At 33.9% G+C, this 24239-nt stretch overlaps 1 protein-coding gene across 2 annotated transcripts; it reads right to left on the bottom strand.

The window, feature by feature from the left end:
- Window positions 1-6608: 6608 nt before the first annotated feature.
- LOC113740647 (stomatal closure-related actin-binding protein 1-like) lies at window positions 6609-20828 on the bottom strand. Of its 2 annotated transcripts, none has more exons than XM_072073713.1 (13): window positions 20657-20828; window positions 19754-20048; window positions 19034-19162; window positions 17159-17251; window positions 15613-15753; window positions 14469-14537; window positions 13280-13363; window positions 12244-12415; window positions 10762-10878; window positions 10519-10577; window positions 8524-8658; window positions 7131-7280; window positions 6609-7028 (listed from the first exon to the last, which is right to left on the bottom strand). In XM_072073713.1, the coding sequence occupies exons 2-13, from the start codon at window positions 20033-20035 to the stop codon at window positions 6984-6986; spliced, it is 1476 nt and encodes a 491-aa protein (XP_071929814.1). In that variant the 5' UTR covers window positions 20036-20048; window positions 20657-20828; the 3' UTR covers window positions 6609-6983. The 2 variants fall into 2 exon arrangements, with proteins under 2 accessions (XP_071929814.1, XP_071929811.1); XM_072073710.1 differs by having other exon boundaries at window positions 20567-20700.
- Between the last annotated feature and the right edge of the window lie 3411 nt (window positions 20829-24239).

Genomic DNA, 24239 nt, shown 5'->3' with positions numbered 1-24239 from the left:
ATTGCATAAATATTAAGTTGAAAAGCATAATAAATCAAGCACTTTCCATCTGGGTTCTTTTCTTGTTCATAGAAGCCATAGCCTATACGGTATTGAAAGAAAATAACTATCTAATTTAATATTAGAGATATTACTTAGTAGTAATCTGTATTTGTTTGACAGAGTCCATAACCATAGACAAAGTAAAAGATTGTCACCACTTCCATATACATATTTTGAGAAACCCAAGTTCACATCTGGGTTCTTTTCTTGTTCATAGAAGCCATAGCAGTTTGGTAAATAGGTTTCAAATTTAATAATATCCATAAACAATGTTTGTTTATGCCTAATTTTACCCATAATCTTTTACTTTGGAATTTCACGCCGTATGATTCAGATGAGATTAGGGAAGCATTTGAGAACGAGATCCTTGAATTTGTCAGAGTTGCAGTTACGTGCAATCATGTTGATTCATAAAGTAGGCCATACATGCCAGAATTGAGTTTGAAACCCATTTACCAAACACCTCCTAAATATGCATTCAATGTTATGTGCCACATCAACAGCATTTATAAATGGAATTACGTAGTTTTGTATTGTACAAGAAAAATGGACAGATATAATGGACAGAGGATCTCACCTATTTACCAAACACCCCCTTAATATACATTCAATGTTGTGTGTCACATCAGCAATATTAGTAAGTGGAACTACGTAGTTTTGCATTGGACAGGAAAAATGAACAGATATAATGGACAGAGGATCCCGTCTGGAGCCTATAGGGTATTGAAAGAAAATAACTATCTAATTTAATATTAGAGATATTACTTAGTAGTAATCTGTATTTTTTTGACAGTCCATAACCATAAACAAAGTAAAAGATTGTCACCACTTCCATATACATATTTTGAGAAACCCAAGTTCAACACTTCAACAAATTATCCTGCTAGTAACCTTAGGGTTTATTTTGAGAAACCGAAGTTCAACACTTGAACAAATTATCCTGCTAGTAACCTTAGGGTTTTATTTTGGAATATATATATATATATATATATTCTGTTAGATAGATGATTTTAACCTGTTAGATGAATGTGAACTCCATATCTTTTTATTAATTCTAAAAAATTCTCAGGCACGAAAGACTTTTATTAATAAATATAAGTGGGGAACCTCGCAATTGCTAAATGCAAGCTTGACCAAGTTCACATTCGGCACTAAAATCAGCCCCATTGTAGAATATTTTTTTTTTTAAGTTCATCACAATGTTAGAATTTCTCTCCGAGTTGTGATTTGCTTGCATGAAATAATCACTGATTAGCAGTTTGCATCCAAAACTATCAATCCTAGCACTTTAGCACCTTATACTATCAAATTCTAACACATTGTTCAAATCATTTGAAAACCAATGAATCTTTCTCCCTGTTTTGTAAATCAAAGATCTTTAGTACTCCTAATTTGCTTTAGGAGAAAAATAACAAAAAATTACCCATGATTTCATAATTCTCTTATTCATTTAGGGGTAGTAAAGTCTTTTCAATCAAAAGTACCAATAAAAAGCAATTGATTTTCGATCAATTTAAGTAAATAAGTTAATTGCTAAAATTGATAGTTCATGGTGCAAATTGCTAATCAGCAATAGATTGAGGGTGCAAATTGCAATTAGCCCTTTTCTTAATGGATAGTTTGGCTGTAAGTAATAACTCAAGTTTGGGATTTAATACGGCAAGTAATAACTCAGGTTAAGGATTCAATGTCCAAGCAATCTTTACTAAAATGACTCACTTCTTTAAAGTTCCAAAACAATCTTGAGAGCAAAGGACCTATATAGTCCTTCAACTATCTAACTAAAGCAAAAAAACTCTTCAACTTTCATCTTAGCTAATTTAGTCTCTGAACAATATTTATGTGGCTAATTTGATCCTTATTTGATTGAGCCACCAAATTTGTAAACTTTCTCCATCAATTGCTGGTCAACAAAGGGGCAAAATAGGAAAGCCACCCATAATGCTGTTTTAGGCAAAACTTAACACCTAAAATTGGTGCTCCAATCCTTTGTCATAAACTTTGCTTTCCAATTGTTGCGTTTGGCAAGAAATCGTGTCAAACTTGGTATATTGCCATTAGGGTATGCTGGAAGGAGCCCTAATTTTTTGCCTGATAAATGTCCATTTTTTTTTCAGTTTTAAACGGAGTTGATGAACAATTTAATGAAAAATTGTTGTGACATTGAAATTTGAGTTTTGAAATCAACATCAAAGTGAAAGATAAAAACCTCAACAAATGTTTAGGTATAAAAGCTCTGGGGAAGAGGCAATACAGGTATTAGAAATTCTGAATATTACGAGATATTACAATTGCAAGGTTCAGAATTCGAAATCTGTGCCTTGCAGTTTGGAAGTGAAAAGAGTGTGAGGAGAGGTGGAATGGTGTGTGTGTGTGTGTATATATATAAAATATATTGCAAGTGTCTGCGCTTGTATTGACCTATCACAAAATTTCTTTTTAGTTCATCATTCTGATTATACATACATGGAGACATTAGACTTGGGGGGGGGGGGGGGAATGATAATGCCTGCCAGACTTAGTATTCAATTAGAACATTGCTACTACAAATAAGACTTTAGCACACAATGAGATCTGGTAAACGATAGAGCTTTGCTAAAACAAAATTGATTCAATTAGCATTCAAATTTTGACTAATTTTTGTCAAATTGTTGGAGGGGACAATGAGAAGGATATCCTAATATTTATATTTGTCTTTCGGACCTCACTTAACAAAAATATTTTTTTTTATGTCAAAGTACTTGACATTTGACATATGCACTTATCGAGTAGTAATGTCTCTTATCTTGAACAATTGCCACAAATCAAAGATCTTTAGGACTCCTAATTTGCTTTAGGAGAAAATAAACAAAAAATTACCCATGATTTCATAATTCTCTTATTCATTTAGGGGTAGTAAAGTCTTTTCAATCAAAAGTACCAATAAAAAGCAATTGATTTTCGATCAATTTAAGTAAATAAGTTAATTGCTAAAATTGATAGTTCATGGTGCAAATTGCTAATCAGCAATAGATTGAGGGTGCAAATTGCAATTAGCCCTTTTCTTAATGGATAGTTTGGCTGTAAGTAATAACTCAAGTTTGGGATTTAATACGGCAAGTAATAACTCAGGTTAAGGATTCAATGTCCAAGCAATCTTTACTAAAATGACTCACTTCTTTAAAGTTCCAAAACAATCTTGAGAGCAAAGGACCTATATAGTCCTTCAACTATCTAACTAAAGCAAAAAAACTCTTCAACTTTCATCTTAGCTAATTTAGTCTCTGAACAATATTTATGTGGCTAATTTGATCCTTATTTGATTGAGCCACCAAATTTGTAAACTTTCTCCATCAATTGCTGGTCAACAAAGGGGCAAAATAGGAAAGCCACCCATAATGCTGTTTTAGGCAAAACTTAACACCTAAAATTGGTGCTCCAATCCTTTGTCATAAACTTTGCTTTCCAATTGTTGCGTTTGGCAAGAAATCGTGTCAAACTTGGTATATTGCCATTAGGGTATGCTGGAAGGAGCCCTAATTTTTTGCCTGATAAATGTCCATTTTTTTTTCAGTTTTAAACGGAGTTGATGAACAATTTAATGAAAAATTGTTGTGACATTGAAATTTGAGTTTTGAAATCAACATCAAAGTGAAAGATAAAAACCTCAACAAATGTTTAGGTATAAAACCTCTGGGGAAGAGGCAATACAGGTATTAGAAATTCTGAATATTACGAGATATTACAATTGCAAGGTTCAGAATTCGAAATCTGTGCCTTGCAGTTTGGAAGTGAAAAGAGTGTGAGGAGAGGTGGAATGGTGTGTGTGTGTGTGTATATATATAAAATATATTGCAAGTGTCTGCGCTTGTATTGACCTATCACAAAATTTCTTTTTAGTTCATCATTCTGATTATACATACATGGAGACATTAGACTTGGGGGGGGGGGGGGGGGGGAATGATAATGCCTGCCAGACTTAGTATTCAATTAGAACATTGCTACTACAAATAAGACTTTAGCACACAATGAGATCTGGTAAACGATAGAGCTTTGCTAAAACAAAATTGATTCAATTAGCATTCAAATTTTGACTAATTTTTGTCAAATTGTTGGAGGGGACAATGAGAAGGATATCCTAATATTTATATTTGTCTTTCGGACCTCACTTAACAAAAATATTTTTTTTTATGTCAAAGTACTTGACATTTGACATATGCACTTATCGAGTAGTAATGTCTCTTATCTTGAACAATTGCCACAAATCAAAGATCTTTAGGACTCCTAATTTGCTTTAGGAGAAAATAAACAAAAAATTACCCATGATTTCATAATTCTCTTATTCATTTAGGGGTAGTAAAGTCTTTTCAATCAAAAGTACCAATAAAAAGCAATTGATTTTTGATCAATTTAAGTAAATAAGTTACTTAATTGCTAAAATTGATAGTTCATGGTGCAAATTGCTAATCAGTAATAGATTGAGGGTGCAAATTGCAATTAGCCCTTTTCTTAATGGATAGTTTGGCTGTAAGTAATAACTCAAGTTTGGGATTTAATAGGGCAAGTAATAACTCAGGTTAAGGATTTAATGTCCAAGCAATCTTTACTAAAATGACTCACTTCTTTAAAGTTCCAAAATAATCTTGAGAGCAAAGGACCAATATAGTCCTTCAACTATCTCACTAAAGCAAAAAAATTCTTAAACTTTGTTCTTAGCTAATTTAGTCTGTGAACAATATTTATGTGGCTAATTTGATCCTTGTTTGATTGAGCCACCAAATTTGTAAACTTTCTCCATCAATAGCTGGTCAACAAAGGGGCAAAATAGGAAAGCCACCCATAATGCTGTTTTAGGCAAAACTTAACACCTAAAATTGGTGCTCCAATCCTTTGTCATAAACTTTGCTTTCCAATTGTTGCGTTTGGCAAGAAATCGTGTCAAACTTGGTATATTGCCATTAGGGTATGCTGAAAGGAGCCCTAATTTTTTGCCTGATAAATGTCCATTTTTTTTTCAGTTTTAAACGGAGTTGTTTAACAATTTAATGAAAAATTGTTGTGACATTGAAATTTGAGTTTTGAAATCAACATCAAAGTGAAAGATAAAAACCTCAACAAATGTTTAGGTATAAAAGCTCTGGGGAAGAGGCAATACAGGTATTAGAAATTCTGAATATTACGAAATATTACAATTGCAAGGTTCAGAATTCGAAATCCGTGCCTTGCAGTTTGGAAGTGAAAAGAGTGTGAGGAGAGGTGAAATGGTGTGTGTGTGTGTGTATATATATATATAATATATTGCAAGTGTCTGCGCTTGTATTGACCTATCACAAAATTTCTTTTTAGTTCATCATTCTGATTATACATACATGGAGACATATTAGACTTGGGGGGGAAAATGATAATGCCTGCCAGACTTAGTATTCAATTAGAACATTGCTACTACAAATAAGACTTTAGAACACAATGAGATCTGGTAAACGATAGAGCTTTGCTAAAACAAAATTGATTCAATTAGCATTCAAATTTTGACTAACTTTTGTCAAATTGTTGGAGGAGACAATTTGAAGGATATCCTAACATTTATATTTGTCTTTCGGACCTCACTTAACAAATTTTTTTTTTTTTATGTCAAAGTACTTGACATTTGACATATGCACTTATCGAGTACTAATGTCTCTTATCTTGAACAATTGCCACAAATCACCATTCAACTACGTAAAGCTCTTCGCTCTGGTCCCTAAATTTTTTTTTTTCTTTTACCAAAATAGTATTCAACTAATTCTGCTGTACATTTTTGGACCAAAAAATGTCTTTCTTTTTTTTTTTTTTTTGGGTTACGTGAGTGATAACAAAACGTGTTTTCATTAATTGACTTATTAATAAATGGTTTAGTGACCATTACGGCTAATAAAAAGGTTTAGTGATTGATTTAGAGAATTTTAAATGGTTTAGTGACCATTTATGCCCTTTGCTCCTCTTTTCTTCAACAAATGGGAAGACTAAGAAAGGACGTTGGAAAAGGAGATATAGTGAAAATCAAACGTAAATTCTAAGACAAGAAACAAAAATCATCAAGCATTGATTTGTTGTGAAACCATTATTCTACTCATGTCTTTTACCATTTCATCAGCTGTTATTTTGGATTACCATTTCATTCAACCAAAATAAAATAAACGTGAAACTAAATGATATGTAACATATCCCTACAATCTGACATATTCAATAAAAATTACGTTCCTCCAATTACAAACCATAATTATTTATTTATTTATTGTGGTCCTAAGGCGTACTATTTCAACAGAAGAGTTATTTCACAAATTTTATGTTTGCTTGATAGTTCAGGATTCGTGAAAAAAAATTGCAAGTTTATGACTCTCTTCTAAGTTTTGAAGTTATGTTAAAGTGTATTGGAAACTAATTTTTGTTCAGCATTTTGATCAGAAAGAGAGGGGGCAAGAAGATGTTGGCAGCAAAAACAAGAACAAAAAAAAAACAAAACATAGTTACTTAAAAACCAGCAAGAATACATCAAGAGGTAAGACGCTTCACTTGTAACAAAGAGGTCACAGTTTCGAGTCATCAAGTAGATAAGTGAGGAATCATTAGTCCACTTTTCAGGGGAAAAAATGGTAAGAAGACAGCAATCATCAGCATACTTTGCTTATCCTTCCAATGTCAATCATCATTCAATCAAAATGAAAGTTGTGCACAAATATACTTTGCTCCTTTCGACCAGCTTGAGGCTAATAAGAAAAAGCCTGCCTCGCCTAGGAAGTAGGGGGAAACCCAAAAAAAGAAAAAAAACAAAGGAAAAAATTGAAAGAAAAAAAAAATGAAAGAGATGGCGAAAACCCACATTACAATCAAAGGTTAAATCTATTTCCTACTGCAAACTCGTATTATACAAAAGACAATGGAAATCAGTATAATTACATCTGCTATAGAACCAGGTACCATTTTCAAGTTGCTGGAGCAGCTCTATCATCTGGCCCGGCAAGCATGATCTGAAAATGAGATATTTTCAGGTTTTATTATTCTTGTAATGGAAGCCATCTTTGGAAGAATGTTAGTAACAAGAATTGATCATACAGGTTTTTGGTACTTACATTGCAATCGAAGGCAAAACGCCTGGCAAGCATGATGGCCGCATTTCTTTCTCTTTCCGATTCAAACGCTAATACGAAGGAAAGCCCTACTTTTGCTTGCCAAAAAGCAGCTTGAGCTGCAGCGTTTCCGCCACCTCTAACGCCACAAAGCTGAAAATGCAATGATAATGATTAAACAAACAATCATTAGCACAGTAAAATAGAGCACAGATCACATCTCAGAAGAAACAAATGGATTGACACTCCAAACAAAAATGAAAGAAATGTCGCAACAAATAGTTTTGGAAAGGTGGAACGCCTATGCTGCAAAAAAGCCATGTACATAGTGTGGATTAAGCACCAGACTATGCAATTTTAAATGGATAAAACAGAATCTCATGCTGTAATTACAACTTTGCATCTGTACATTATGGAACCCACTATTCAAACACTGAACCTTTTATAGGATATTTTTATGCTGATATACTGTCTGTGCTAAAATGCCAAAAGATGTTTATGATATCCTCTTAAGAGGGATTATTTATTATCCAATTTAATCCACCACATTCATCTTCAACGGGCCCAATATTCTTCAATCAACTCTTCATGCACATTGTGTTTTACCACATCTATTCCTTCCAAGAACTCCCAGCATATTCCCCTAGCACATTACCAGCCTAAAAGCTGTCATATGGCCTACAACCCAGCTCTCTCCTGCTTGTTTACGTCTGTGAGCAATGGAGCCAAGATTAAAGAGCGTGCACTCTTATCCATCTTGGTCTTCAACCTTCAATGCCCTAAGTCGTGCAGAAACAAAAAAAGCACGGTCTAAATTCTACCAAGGTTGGAATATAGTCCAAATTTGAACTTTGAACTGATTCTGATTTTCATATTGTTGCTGAGACTGGCTTTTGGACATGTCTAATTTTAGGATTGATCCTCTTTGCTAAGCACTGGGTTTAGCCTCGTGTATACTTTTAACTTACTTCAAGACGATTATGCAAATTTTCACTTACCTTTGACAAGGGTAGTAGTTTAAGGGGATTGGAATCTGAGGAGTTTGTTTCAAGTGGTGTTCTACTATTGCTACATAATTTCTGGCCTCTGGTCGATTGTTTCATCCAGTGCTTGAACAGTTGCAGCATGGTTCGCTTCATTAGACTGCTGCATCATTATCATCTGTTATTTTGAGGTCTTAACATAATCCTTTTTCAGGTCCTTCCTAGTCCAAGTTTCATAGCCACTATCTAATTCCTTCCCAAAAGGACCCAAAAAAAGGATTGGACCAAGAGATACTCGGATTTTGCAATGCTATTTATTTGTCAAAAAATGTCTTGATGGTACAACTTTCAAAACCACAGGGTAATACGAATGGTATCTTCATTAAAATAATGGATAAATAGAATTGATATACCTGCATTGAAGTGGAATAGTATTCTTTTGTCATTGTAGTCTTGCCCTTGTGAAGTTTCATTCTCATCTTTCCAACATGAAGCACGTGTATTGACTGTGATGAATGATCTAAGCCATTCATCTGCACAATAACTACCTGCAACCAGCACAAATAATTTAACAATGTAAATGTGATAATTGCGGTGACTGGATATAGCAACAAAATTTATCATTAAAATGAAAAAAGAACTAAATTGAAAATGTGTCAGAGTAATAAGAATAGTCCCACAATTGGACAATTACATACAAGTAATAGTGTATAAAGACTAATACAATTTTCAGGCCATTAGAAAATGATATAATTTCTGCATTATCAACAATATCATCAAAGTTAAAATGCATTTTTCCCTAGCTGTATACAGAGACTGTACCAGCACATCACAAGCTAATCAACAAACCCAGTTTTACGTGTAGGCCATATATTTGCCATATTCTTAGAACATGCTCCGTTTTCCATCAACTCTCTAAGACCATGTAGAAAAAAGCCTTGATTTGACAGCATGTAAACAACCATATGTCACAGTGTCACATATGCACTAAAATGAAGAGAAAAACTGGGAAAAGAAAAATGTGGAACCCATATTGTAGCTCGCTACACAAGCAAAATAGCAGAGGCAATAAAGGCATCTCATTTAATTGTATTGAGACAGAGGTGCATACTGTTTTAGTAATGGCAACAAAGACTTAAGACGAAAAGTGAATAGAGGTATCATTCATCACACAAAATGCTTCTATTAATGTCCTAACATGATACATTGTGAAAATAATCCAGCATGCAAGAGAATAGACGAAAATGAATGCATTGGGATATTCTTATGCTAAATTACATTGTAATGTGAGACTACATGACAGCGATTTAGAGTTTCAAGGGAAACAATATTGAGTGTGTGCGTCAAATTAGATAGTTAAAACAAATAAGTAAATACCATTGCAATAGACATGGGCGGCACATAAGATTTAATTTAGCCCCAACTGGATAATTAAATTTAGGTCATGCATCTACACAAGGAGAATTATAGCCCTAACAACTAGCTCATTGTAATTAAAGAAGTTGTGTAGTATTTCTGTTTCTATAGACGGCAACTAGTTACATTCCGAGCTCTAGAGAACATGCAGTGCTTATATGCTTATCTTCCTTCCGGAGAGCAAGTAAAACATACAGGTCACTCCACTTCCAATTAATACATTGACAACCGAGAATTTTGTATAATAAAAATTTGGGAACCCACTAATTTTTCACTCCCTAGCTAAGACTAAATAACAGGCATTACTTTCTTTTTATTTCTATTGAAGTTATGTGACACATGCCTCAGAGAAAATATTACCTGCGCATTCTTTATATGAATGGGAATCTTTATACAACAACATTTAGCAATATGTATGAATAAAAGTTTAAGTGGTGCATCAAAACTTCCTCCATTTTCCTTGACATGGACAAGTGGACTTTGCATACACGTGAATCATAAGAAGTTACTATATGTATAAACCATAAACATTCTCCAAACTAACCATAATTTCTTGTGTGTTTGCAAGCACTTAAAATGTGCACCAACACATTCCATGACAAAACAAAGTTCTAATCCATACTAGAGTATGAAAAAAATTGAATGGAACAAAGTCTATAATGTCTCAATGCATTATAGTTACCTAAAATTAAATTGAGAAAAACAAGCGTCCACTTTTACAGTAGATTATATGGCACTAATACCCATAGAAAAGGGTTCTTGCTGTATTGATGCAAATACATAGTAAAAAATCAGATCTCCAATATTTCATAACATAGCATCTTCCAAAATTTTCAAGTCCTGGAATTAACTGTATACACTGGAAATACAATTAGGACGGAAATCCTATTAACATGTTGAATTCCCAAAGACAGATTGATTCAAATCATGCCACAGAGTAAAACAAGTAAACTCATCACAACTTTATCGAAATGAAAGAAAGAATAACCTACATTAAATTCAATATCATGCCTCCGGACCAATGCTTCCACATAGTTCCCTAATCCTGGAGCTGTGTTACAGAATATTGAATCAGTAATATTGCACACGTGATCTGAACCCTAAAATGTAGAAAGAAGTAGCATATAGCGAAAAGAGTAAACATAAACTTGACTTGGCTATTCTGGAAAAGGAAAAGGCCAAAAAAAATTCCCATAATCAAATTACATATTTAAAATCCAGGATCAAGAGCAGACCAGGATCAATAGGACCAGTAGTCGCCACCGTCGTCATTTGGCCATCAGATATTATTTCAGCATGTAAAATTCGACCAACATCAAAAGGCTCAGGTGCATAAACTGATTTAGTGGCGCCTGTTTATATACAAAGTTTGTTAATCATATTTCAGAGATGAAGCTATAATCAAGGTAACTATAAAGGACTGTAATGTGAAAGAAAATTTGTGATATAAAATGAGTTGATCCTGCTATCAGAGTGAAAAAACAGTAAAAAAATAAGGCCAAAGGAGAGAGACCATAAGAATTCTTGGTTGAATCCTTAATAGACTCCTATTCATCAATATGGGGATGCAGTTCCAACTAAAATGGGCTGCAGTTCAAATAAAATGGAACACATTTTTTGGAGAAATTGCAATATGTTCCATCATCCACTTCACCATACTGTTGGTTGTGTCGATTTGAGCTTTCAAGCATATTCACTCTTATACTTTAAAATATAATTCTTCAATTTCAATGTTACAATTTTGGCTGCTATGTCTACAACCTAATAATAAAAATTGATCAATCAGCATAATCCAATGCCACTTTGATCAATAAACAGGGTGCCTAATTTCTTAATGAAAGTAACGCCTTGACAAAAATGGGACAGAAGGTACCATGAACAGATTTACAACAGTCATAAGACATACATATCTTATGAGTTGCACTTCCAGTGTGTAAGATGGAATAAATCAGAAGATATTCCAAAAGCCAAACAGTAGTGTATTTCTTCACTTGAGTTAGCATAGTAGAAAACAGAAAACATGAGAATTCAAAACATTAAAGCATGATGTAACATCAAGCACCAGCTTGAACACCATTGACTGCCACATATGCATACAACCTAAAAAGCAGATAAGTCCAAGGAGATAATGACCAATAGACAGAAAACTTTTTAATCAGAGGCCAGGAATCTTCAACTAAAACCTTGCCCTTAAGTAATAGCAACCATCATTAGACAGTTGTATAAGATGCAGCAAAACCATGATCCTCAATTATGGCCAACAATAATTCAGATGCACAAAGCTTCCAGATGGAGGCTCTTACTCATCGCATCCAACATGTCGTTAGTTCATTTCCCAGTACTGGAAGGCAACCTCAAAACATAACAATTGTCAACACTAAAGCAGAAGTACAAGACTTTTAAGACCACCTTGGATAAAGTTCCAGATATGGTACAGAAGCAGTTCCCCTCCCCACCTTCAAAAAAAGAAAAAAAATGCACAAACACATACAAAAAAACAAAAATGGGGGGAAAAACACAAACCGGAACAACTGAGAAGGAAACCACGTTAATCAAGAAGAATAAAAAGCAAATATTGGGCATCAAAGACACATATATCTACCAGACCAGCATGCGTCTTGTATTTTGGATTACAGATCTTAAACCTGCAACTCTCTTGTAACAAGAAACAACTCTTTACATAGTTACATGTGAAATAAAGGCTTTAATGGGTATACCTGAAATAAGTTCCTTTTTCCCAGCTTCAGATGATAACCGATACCACTGAAATGAACATTCTGACAATTCTAGAGCTCTCTCTGAACATGGACATATCCGCAAATATGAACCCAATGCTTCAGTGCCATCTAATTCATACATGTTATCCTCACTCCTTTTGCTCATTGCCAACTGTAGAAAATGACAAAAAAAAAAAAGAAAATGTTTTACCTAGCAAACCGCCTTTTATACCCATGTTAACCACACAATCAAGATATATAAGTTTTAACCCAGAACTTTACAAAAACTAAAAATGAAAGATAGCTAATTGAGGTTCAAATTGCTGGGAATGGATTTGAAGACCACAACATTATTCTTCCATATTAGCTTACGGTTAAACTAGAAACAGCATGCAGATTTTTATAACATGTTTTCAACTTTACGAGGCCAAGCCCTTATGCTCTTTGGCATTCCCTTCAACTTGAAAAAATTCATATATTTTGCCTAAGAAATCCAACAAATAGCTTCAACTAAGTATTTTCCTTTGATATTGCAACTGCCAGATTTTGAATACAAGATTATATTCTCCTACTAGAACTCCTCAACCTGTATCCCGCTTCCAAATTGGAGATCAATTATCCATCTTAGAGTTGATTATCAATCAAGATAAAGTGACAACAAAGGAAGTAGCCCAAGTTTTTTGCAGCTCAGTAGAATTTAAGTCTCCCATTCCTAGTTCTCTGCATCACTAATTCATGTTTTAGTCAGATAAGACGATTGGCAAACTTATTTAAAATTATGAGCCAACTATACATAATCACCCCTTCAGATAACATTTAACAAATGTTCTACCCACTGAGAATCTGTAGACAGTTTATTACAGATTATAAATTAGAGCAGTAATTACTGAGAGCATTTTGAGCTTGTATTAGTAGGTGTACATCAAGCAGCAACACCAAATCACTCCTTTTGAGTTCATATTTCTTCTTTTCTTCTGTTAATATATACCATTCCCTGATTTATCATTTGCAAAGGAGAGATGAGCAAATTAAGAACCTCTTTCTGGAGCACTAATGAATGCTTCGACTTTTCTGCAAGCTGAAGCCTTAATGCCAGAAGCTCCTGTTCCATGTCCATGACCTGTGAATTGGTTATTTGAAATATTAATCATGAGGGAAACATGACAGACTTCTAACTAACCCTGCCAGACAACTTCTCTGTGGAAAAACATCCTCTAGAAACTCAAGCAGACAGATGAAGAAGGTACAAAGAAGATGAAACTAAACAATCTTCAGACCAATTCATATTCACATGAATGAAGTAATAGTCAATACACGTATGGTACAGAAAAGATAACAATTTATAACAAATCTTACGTTTATTTATTTGGGATAAAGGAAAAACTATAAAACATTGATATGCCACCCATGTACAGCCCCATTTTACCAAAATTGTCTTGGGTTTCTCCTGTATCTGATACATGAAATGCAACTGCTCACTGCATGCAAGTCGAAACATGTGTTTTGCTTCATTTGATTTGGAGTTAGTTTCAGGAATTGTTTTGTAAACAAAAATCATATTGTGATTTACTGTATAGCAAAAAGATGGATGAATGGTTTACCATATGCAGCAGTTACTCTTTAGCTGAAACAAGGAATTTTCTATGCCATCAAAGATATACCCAGAAGAAATGAACAACACATGACAGACATGAGAGAACGACAAGAAATGTCATCTAAGCTGCAACAAATTCCAACCCAATGTCCTGAACAAGACAGAGTAGCCTTTAATGATCAAAGTTAAATGATAAAAGAGATTATCAATCTTGTAAAACCAAATTCATTCATTTAAACTATTTGGAGACTTTTGCAAATCCGACATACATTGTGGTTGACTTTTTGGCAAAAAAAGGCTACTTGGCAACCTCTTCACTGCCAAGAAGTAATCACCAAATCAATCCACAACTGATGTCTTGTTATTAGATAAGGGACTACCAACATTTGTTAATGTTGCAAAAAAAATCCCCAAAGAATTTTGTCTAAACCATAAAAAAGACATGATAGAGTGGTGAGCCAATTCACGGTATCCTCTTTCCTTTTCTTAGATAAGAGGGGAAAAAAATGACTGCAACATGAATTTGTTTATAAAAAAAACTAGACACTTGTGTAACAGGTTAAAGAAATGTAGAACAACAGGAGATAAAAGAAATTACGTTATCTAGACACAGTGGAACAGAATTAACAACCTTACTAGGCTGATGAAGCATTTTAATCCGTCTAGCCTCTTGAACCTCCTTCATCAACTCATCTATGTCCTGATTACAAAACAAGCCAATTCGATTACAAACGGTACAGATCGCCCCAAAATTCTACACAAATAAAGTGTAAGAAAGTGGGAAAGTTTCAATAGGCAAAAATTGCTTTTGTTTAAGGATTTAACTTCTTATACATGAGAAGAGTAAAGAAGAGCCTGATGCATGGTTCAAAATCAGATTTCACTGCCAAAAAATTATATGTATCTTGATCAGTAGTGCTCGTCGCCTTTTGCTTCAGTTTATCTTTAAGGTTTTTCTTTCCTTCAGATGACCAAAGTTATTTAACATTGGTTTGAAAGCTAAGGTACATAAAGATTTTCTGCAAGGCCTTTCAAACCTTTTAACTGTTGAAAAGGACGTTCTGAACAAGAGGGAAACAAAAATTACAAAAAACAGATTTATAATACTTGTAGTAGGACTTGGTAAGATTTTAAGATCATGTAAAGTACCCAAATATCCATCTCAGATATTTGACACCAACACACTATGGCTAAGACACATCTCTTGGGGTGTAGCTAGAAAAAAGGAGATCTTATATTGCTTTATCCGTGAGCACATAGTTTCATGATACATGAGGGTAACCATGCAGCTTCTGGTTTTGCTACTGAAAACCTGCTGCATTTCCAAAGTCCACCAAATTTCCCACTGTAGCTCTTTGCCAGGTGTTGATGGAAATTCTATGCTACTACAAAGCCTTTAGCACTTCTAAGAGTTCAACCTAAGATTACCTCCCACTCATACCAAGATGAGCTCGTTGAGAATGAGGAAAAGTATTAACTTGTGAATACTCAACTCCAGTAATTGAACAAGAAGTCCCAAATCTATAAATTTTGGACATAGGTGTTGTACTTGAAACTTGTACTTAGTCAATGTAAACCAGGCAATTTGGTGTCTTTTCCAGAGCCCATATATCAGGCATTAATGAACTCAATCAGGGTCCTACTTTTCTTATTACAAATCAATAGCAAAGCGCTAAAAGTTGAAAAGATATAAATGCTCGACAAGTATGGAAACAAGAGTACAAGGAAATATAAGTTTATGGCAGATAGTAATTCCAAGGAACTTTGAATGAAACCTGCTGTCCCGAAGCCCGGGATATCCGTTCATGCTCCTGAAGAGCCTCTTCAACTCTTTGTACTGCTTCTCTGGCTTTCTCAATCTCAGCCCGAGCAAAAGCTCTTTCTTCATCAACAAGTTTTTTAGCATCTTCAGAAGCCTACAAAGCTTCATGTTATCAACTCAAGCCAACAGCAGAAAAAACATGAAAGAATGACCACACAAGTAAATGATGAAAACAGGCCCCCCAGACTTTTTTAAAGTCATGCTGGAAAACTCCTCCTATTCCCCAAAACTGCCCAGAAAAGCTGCTGCATACAATTTTAGGAAACAAAGAAAAAGAGGAAAAGACGATCAGCACATAAAATTTACTCCAAAATAGCTAACAATGATGAGCCAATTACTGCAAAAAACAAAACATGCAATATGCTATGACAGCCTGGTATTAGCCTACTACATGCATCATGAGCATCTACCAAAGCATCATTCTAATCCACCAAAAAAATATCATAGAACTTGTCACCATTCAGAGAAGATAAACAGGTCTTCTATTGATTATTGGCTAAAAGAAGAACAATAGAGTTACTGAAAACCAATGGTTGAACATAATAATTTTCTGAATTATAATTCTTGGAGTTTCATCTATAATCTACAGCAGTTCAGAGGTTCATACTAGATTGAAGAAGGAGATTCAATTAGGCAAAGAAGGGTAAGAATGCTACCAATTTGAAATCCTACAAACACTTAAAAATACACAACATTCTTTAGAACAGATCTACCATCAGACAGCAATAACTTGGGGTGATGGTCGACATAGCATGCTTCCACAACTGGATAAGCAATTATGGACATTGAAAGACTTTCAAGGTTGAGTCTTAGATATTTTCCGTGGGAACCTACTAAAAAAGAAGGGTCAACTTCGCTTGTTTAATTAAGTTTCGCTAAATTTGAATTGCATAATAGTGAATATCCCAACATTTCAGGGATATTTCATGAAAAAAATCTTCGTCCATCAAGTCATGCATTTCAGGCATACATGTCATTTGTTCACCTTCTTGTCGTCTGTATTACCACGTACTTTATACATTTAAGCAATCATACATATAGCACTACTGCTAAAAAACATTTTCAGGTTCACACTGGATCCAGTTACCACTTAAAAACATATTGGTGTACTTCGGACAAGCAGTAAAAGGAGAACAAACATGCTGAATTTTGACTTTACATGACTTTCACTTTTATCTTCTCTATCAACAGAACTTTCTTCAAAAACAAAAGACATAAAAATCACCTTTAAGGGAGAACACAATAATGATAGAGTATAAACCTAGACGTTTGCAAGAAAATCATTTATGTTAAGAATTAAGACATGATAAATGGATTGATAGAAGAATGTTATGGAAAACAGTATCATTAACAATACAAACACTTGAACTTGATTTAAAAGCTAAAACTTCAGATTTAAAAAAGCTGATAATCACATCTAGAAATTAGTAATTGACATTAGTCCCGAAATGCTTTTTGAGTCTTCCTGGCCCATGCAATACTACATACTTAAATTATACCTGCTTCAGAAAAGATGCAAGCTTTTTGACTTCTGCCTTCTCCTGAATTAGCTCTCCTTCCCTCTGGGTCAACTGAACAGCTAAAGCCTCAACCTAAACATTTCCAAGTGCAAAATATTAGCAACTTTCGACAATAAATTAGCATATACCAAACAATACGTCACCAACAAAACAACCAACCACCTCATACAACCCTGTATTGGCATTTTAGTAATATAGACCAAAACAAATATACAACAGTTCTCAAAGCTACATAGACCAAATATTGGACCACAATAGTAATTAACTAGAATTTGAAAAGATTAGATGCTCAAAGAGAACGGCATCTTACCAAGGAAAAGGAAAGGACCCAAAAAAAATGCTCTTCCAAAATCAAACATTTCTCAAGTAAATGAAAGGAGCAAGAAAGTGAGAGATGGTGTAGAAGCACGTAAGCATCCCCAGCAAGATTAGATGGATCTTTTGCTTCTTAGTTTAGCGTGAAAATACAAGTTCTGAGCAAAAGCATCTGCTGTCCTCTCCCTAGACCTAGCATTTTGAGAGAATTTTGCTTTTTTTTGTAGGACTAAGAATTTAAGAATACAGAAATCCCAGTGAGGTAACAAAAACGCTTGTGTCCGGCAATCTTCATTGGTGAAATATACCACCTTTTCATAGTCCAAAGTTAAAATTTTCTTTTGTCTAGAAGCAGCAGTATTCCTTTTTGTTTTAATTGGGTTCTTTAAAGAAACTCGAAGTTAACATAAACTTAATGTTGGACTATCATAAAACTTAACGAACATACCCTAATCCAAAGAACGAATATAGACAGCTTGCTTAAAATTCCACATAAAGTGGAGATGATAAATTTCCATATTTAATAAATACCTAATGGAAAATTTGAAAAAAGGTTATTGGAAGATCGAAAATTTAAAAGTAGAGTGTAACTTATAGAAAATTTGCAAACAGGGTATGGGTTATTGTTCATGAATTAAATTACCTAATAAATTTATTGCTAAATGACAAAATTCCTTGTAACAATGTTCACCCTGTTGAATACAAATGTGCAACTTAACAAATTACAATGTGTACTTCGGTGTATATAGTCGACATTCAAATGTGCATATTTAAATCAATACATGTGCACATATGTATGCTCGAATGTGCATATACAAGTGCTAGTATGTGCAGATAAGAATATTCATAATTTTACCTACAGCGACAACATTTTTATAGTTTATGAATGGTAACCCATACCCCATTAATTAATTTCCTAAAACTTGCACCCTACTTGTGAATTTCCACTCTTCCTGTTCCCTTTTTCCAAATTTGCCCAATACTTGACAGAATTCAAAAGCATAAGAACTCGTACATATATTCATACCTACATCTTCACAAATCGGCACAAATTTCACCAAAACAGATCAAATTTTTTCCCTTTTTCAAAACCAGTAGCTAATAAACTACTGTAACAAAAAGAAGCCCAAGAGATGTTTGTTTGAAACTGAAAACAGAAAATGGAAAACAATTTTGCGATACGTTAAGCTAAAGCATAATTAAACATGTAAAAAATAGTTTCCCTAAAGCAATTCAAAAAAATAGCAAGAATTTCTCAAGATATGCTTTGCACATGGCCAATGAGATTCTTGGGTATAAATGCAGAATTCTGTGTATGTCTATGAATCTTAACCAAAACATCAAGTTATAACAACAACATTCTATATAAATTTGCACACAGAAATATATAATTTGCAGAAAATCAGCTGTACTCTAATTTTTAGATAAATTTCACCACAAATGCCCAGGTCATGTCAAATCCATGTCCATCTTTCTAAACATGATCAGGAAATACCAGAAATAAAAAAAATAAAAACAGGGAAAGCCACAAATACTGACCATAGCAATAGCTTCCTCTACATCATCTTTGTTTTTCCCAGCAACACGTCCTCTTAGAGCTTCAAGTGCATCTCTAAGCTTCTTTAACAAGACATGTTTCTCCAGAGAAGCTGCCTCTCTGAGTTTTGCCTGAAATGGATCAAGGAACATCTTTCAATGTCATCAAAGGCACCACACTTCCTTAATACTATTGCATTAAAGCTGGGGCCAGGAAATTTGAAAACAGAATCTGTTTTAAAGGGCCCGCTACAAGTTTCCAAGACAGGCACTTATAAATTACCATCACTTCCCCATACACAAACTTGTTGCATCTTCAAGTCTACAAGTTCGTACCTTTACATGAACCAATGCAGGTCATCTAGAAACCTAAATATTACAAACTACAATTCCTTTAATAAATATCTCATGCAATATGTCCAAACTAAATGGTTTGAAACATTTTTCCATAATACTCGTGCAAGTGCAATGGAGCTTCCCACCCTCCAAAAGTCACTGACAAACATCAATTTGGGTTGTTCAAAAATATCCAAAATATCCCATCTAACACATCAACTAGAAAGAAAAATGCAATAGGATATTCCCAGATAGTAGAATAGACATTATATGCTAATTTATGAGGATTCCAACCTCGCAAAAGTTCAAGGTTAGTCCGGTTGCAAGGGCAGTTGTACCACAGACAATAGAGAAAGCAAAAACTTAAAAATTTCCATGACAAAAAACCTCATCGGACAACTTGGCAGCTGCAGCCAAGCCCTTCTCAAACTTGCTGGCCAAATCCCGAACTGAGAGGCGTTTTTGCTGCTCCAGCAACTGGGCGGTCTCCCTTGCAACCACCTCTTTCATAGATAAAACTTTGGGGTCCTCCTTCACCTCCACAATCTGATTGTTTGCTCCAATCTTGTAATTTGGAAACCGACTAGAAGTAAACACCACATCAGCTGAAACTGGTGGGACTGCCTCCTTTTGCATTGTATCTCCAAAATCACGGCCTACCCTCGTCATAATTTCAACTTAACTACAGAAAATGCACCCAAAAAAAATTATAACTAAAATTCCAGTACAAATACAACACTAATTACCCAATAATCTCCCTTAAAATTTTCCATTCAAACAATACTAATTACCCAATAATCTCCTAGAAAAATCCTTTAAATATACATTAGCGCAAACTAGAATGTGGGTCTGTGAGGAAAACACTTCAGCAATTAATCTGATATTTTAAGAGTAAACATAACCATGCTAAACACCTCACAAAAACCCCAAATGGGAAAAAAAATACAATCTTTACCACTGATTCATGCCTATCAAAAATAAAGCCCAACAAAATCAACAGGTATACAATCAAAAGACACATGAATATCCAAAATAAGTCATACCCAGAAAATAATCACATCAAAATACGAACTTTATGCAGATTAAACAAGAATATTAGTTGGAAAATATTAGAGGAAAAAATTACTGCATACCCAGAAAAGCACTTGACTTTAAGGTAAATTTTAGAGAAAAAAATAAACTCGAAAGCTAAGTGATTACCTCTACCGTACAGAGAAATGGAGGACCACAGAAGAGTAAAGGCAAAGGAAGAGAGCTAAGGGAGAGAGGAAGAGGAGGAACTAAACTTACAGATCATGTAAAATATGCAAAATGAGAGTGGAAAAACTGGAAACTTAAGGTCCTTGCTTGTAAATAACGTGATTGCTTGATCAGTTGTTGCAGCAGCAGAGCAGAGGCAAGTTTGAATAGAATAGAATGTGATGTTTTGACAGAGAAAAAGAGAGACAGTACGAAAGAAAGCAAGAGAGAAGAGAAGAAAAAAGATGGGTTTTGGTAAATTCTTTTACTTTTTGTAAAGTTAAAGAGAAGCAAAGGAAAGGCAGCTGCCCAAACCAAACCCACCCCTTTTTAAGGGGAATCATTAACCATAACTATTGTTTATAGTAATTCTTTACATTAGTCTCCTATTGTTCACCCTATAAATTGAAGAATACAGCAATAAAAGTTTTTCAATTTTTCTTGGACTAATTAACAGTGATACAATAGTTTTTAAAAAAATACATTTTTTTCTAATTTATGCTTAATTTGAAGGTTGTAGACAACAATTTTCACTTTTTTATAACTTTCTAGGCATAGATTTCAAACACAAATATATATATATATATATATATATACACACAAGTATATTTATAAACTCCACCTCTAATATGGTAAATTCTTAAACTAATAGTTTTACTCCATGAAAAGGGTAGAAGCTTACGGGATGCCTAGTTGGCACTCGTTAAAAAAGGTTTGAAAGATGAATTTTTTATAAAGGTAAAATTAATTTAGGAAAATTCCTAAATGCAGTTTGATAAAAGAAACAAATTTGTGCATTTACATAATAATTTAGGTATGCTAAATGATAGTGGGCAGTCATTAGAAAAAAAAAATCTATCTAATATTTGTATAAGGATTTTAGTAACTCAGCGGCTTGTTATTAGTACATCTAATTTATACCAAACTTACCATATGAACATACATTAATTATTGCACCGCCACATTTAGATATTTTTTCAAATTAATAACATTTTTTCCTAAAAAAATTAACAGTTGAATTCCTCTTAACGCGTGATTATTAACTAAACCTTTATTTAAAATGGTTTAAATAATATACTAAGATTAGGCATCCAATAATCACTTACTTGCAATTATGGAAAGGAAGTCATTGTCCAACGGTGGTCACGGTAATTAATTTATGGTTGTAGTGTTAATTATCCTATTAAGTAGACAGTGGTTTGACTGTATACCCACTAGTCCCTAATCACAGCCTCATTAGGCTCCTCCTCTCCCCTAAATTAGGATAAAATAGGTTATACAAATGTATCGTTGCTGAAAAAAAAAAAAAAAAAAAAGTAGATGGTGGTCTGACAATAACGTAGAGCAGTTTTGATTAAGGAATTCTTTCTTCTGGTTTTAATTCAGACGGAAAGGAGGAAAATGGTAGAGCAGTTTTGATGAAGGTGCCACGATTCTAAAGCCGTAGACTAGCCTTTTTTGGAAGTCAAAAATGGTAGGGAAAGAAAAGAAATGGAAAAAATATATATATAGAGCAAGAAAAGGATTGGGAACTTTTACTAAAAAGTTTTTCCATCCAAAAGGGGAAAAAATGGGGAGAAAACTAATCCCAGTTAAAAAGATTTTTCTATAGTACCAACTCTACACAACAAACAACAAAACTCATTCATAAATCTAAATCAATTTCTTTTTTCTTAAGGTCCTAAGACATAAAAAAATTATATATCTTTTTCTTTCTTGACAGGATTTTTCCATCTCCTTATCTTTTCTCTCTAAAGAACTCCCAATTCATGCCTAAATTAACCGTCTATCATGTTAAAAGTGAAATAATGTTTTTATTTTTTTTGGATTGAAAGGGTCAAGTTGGTATTATTAATCTACATCCATATATTTATTTATCCAATGCTAAAATTTATTTAAATTTTTCTAACGGATATTCAATGTGCACGGTTATTAAGACATCTAAATGACACATAATCTATAATATGAATTGACATACTAAAAATCATTAACGTACCTTGCATTTATGAGCTTTTTATATTTAAGTTTGGGTTTTCAAAGTATTAGACAGATCCAATTGAATCTAGTAAAATATGAGTTTGACAAAGACAAAAATACGCTTTGTATCTTTCAGCTGTTTGTTGAGAAAAAAACCCCTACTTTTGGCATAATTTGGGCAACCTTTTTTATGAAGTGAGATATAACCTTTTAAGTTTTATCACACAAAAATGATATAAAAAATGTATAATATGTAAAAGAAAAACAAAAGGTGGAGGAGAATGGCCGTGTGACTGATTGGGCTTTTCTTTACCGTATCAAAAGCAAAATCACACAACGTAGATGCAAGTGACAAGCATACATAATAGTACTATAATTCCATAAATGTGTCATTTGATCATCCCAAAGAATTAAAGCATAGAAAATATATATACAGACATATGATGGAATCTAGGAATTTTAAAGCATGAAAAAAGCATATGCACACAATTAAACGTATAAGAAATGCGGCTTCAACATGGAAGAAGATCTTAAATAGTTGAAATGTCTTCAATTTTGACATTGATATAAATCTCTACTTTTTTCTAGGGATATAAATGAATCTAATCAAACCGAATACTTTAATATTTTAACTTGTTTGATTAATTAACGAGTTTGAAATTTTACTTAACCTTGACTTATTTATTTGTTGGATCAAGTTGAATGAGATTTTTATCGAGTTTAAATATTATTAAATATAAAACGTAATTTAAATTTAACTTAACTATTTGGTGAACCAAATTCGAACAAACTCTTACCAAATTGAATTCGATTCGAGTATCAAATAGTTGGTTCATTTTTAACCCTATTTTCTTCTAAACCCTCCCAATATTTGGTAGGCGAACACTTGGGTAGAGCCAATGATCCAATAAGAGGGGATGTGTATGTAATAGAAGCAGCCTACTGATCAAGAAAATTGGAATTAAATCCATTCTTTTAGTTTTTAAAATAAGAAGATTTTGGTTATTGAATTATTCTAAAAATCCCAATACTTTTTTATTGATTTAAGTTATTTTCTTTCTAAGAGGCAAAAATGGAAAGTTTGACACAATTGGGAATTCTCGTACCATTTCACCAATTCAAAAACTGAAGATCTGGCAAAATTTGAGCCATATTATCTACAAGACTAGGGCTTCGTTTGGATTTTTCAATTTTTGAAAAACAAATTTTTCATATACAGTGTTCTAGTAATACACAAATAAAAATAACTTCCAAACACCACATCCACACAATATATCAAAAACAACTCCAAATATAAAAATAAAAAAAAAATATACTACCACCGACTACCAAAAACACACCACCACCCGCCACCCTTCCCCCTCTCTCCTCCCTCCTTCTTTCTCCTCCTCCCTCCTCCCTCTTCCCCTCCCCTTTCTCCTCTCTTTCTTCCTTCCCCTTCTTCCTCTTCCTCCCCTCCTCCTTCCTCCTCACGTCTCTCCCACCGCCACCCCTCTCGCGCTCTCTAGTCACCGGCAGCAACCAATTTTGGTTGCGACCCGCGTTCAGAAAGGGGGAGATGGGGTGGCAGGAAAGGGTGGATAGAGAGAGGAAGGGAGGGAGGGCGAGATGGTGATGAGTGGTTGTAAGATTTTATAAAATTTTAAAATATTTCATT

Source organism: Coffea arabica, chromosome 1c, assembly GCF_036785885.1.
Source record: "Coffea arabica cultivar ET-39 chromosome 1c, Coffea Arabica ET-39 HiFi, whole genome shotgun sequence".
In the NCBI taxonomy this organism is placed as follows: Eukaryota; Viridiplantae; Streptophyta; class Magnoliopsida; order Gentianales; family Rubiaceae; genus Coffea; species Coffea arabica.
The sequence above is the reverse complement of the archived record's forward strand: the minus strand, read 5'-3'. Positions and strand labels throughout refer to the sequence as shown.

Bases quoted from the DNA above. Each gene is read 5' to 3' on its own strand.
- LOC113740647 (XM_072073713.1), bottom strand. From the start codon at position 20,035: ATGACGAGGGTAGGCCGTGATTTTGGAGATACAATGCAAAAGGAGGCA. The intron at 12,416-13,279 runs GTTCTTAATTTG...CATTTTCTACAG, and splicing joins CATTAGTGCTCCAGAAAGAG to TTGGCAATGAGCAAAAGGAG. The intron at 10,879-12,243 runs GTATACCCATTA...GTATATAAACAG, and splicing joins GAAAAAGGAACTTATTTCAG to GCGCCACTAAATCAGTTTAT.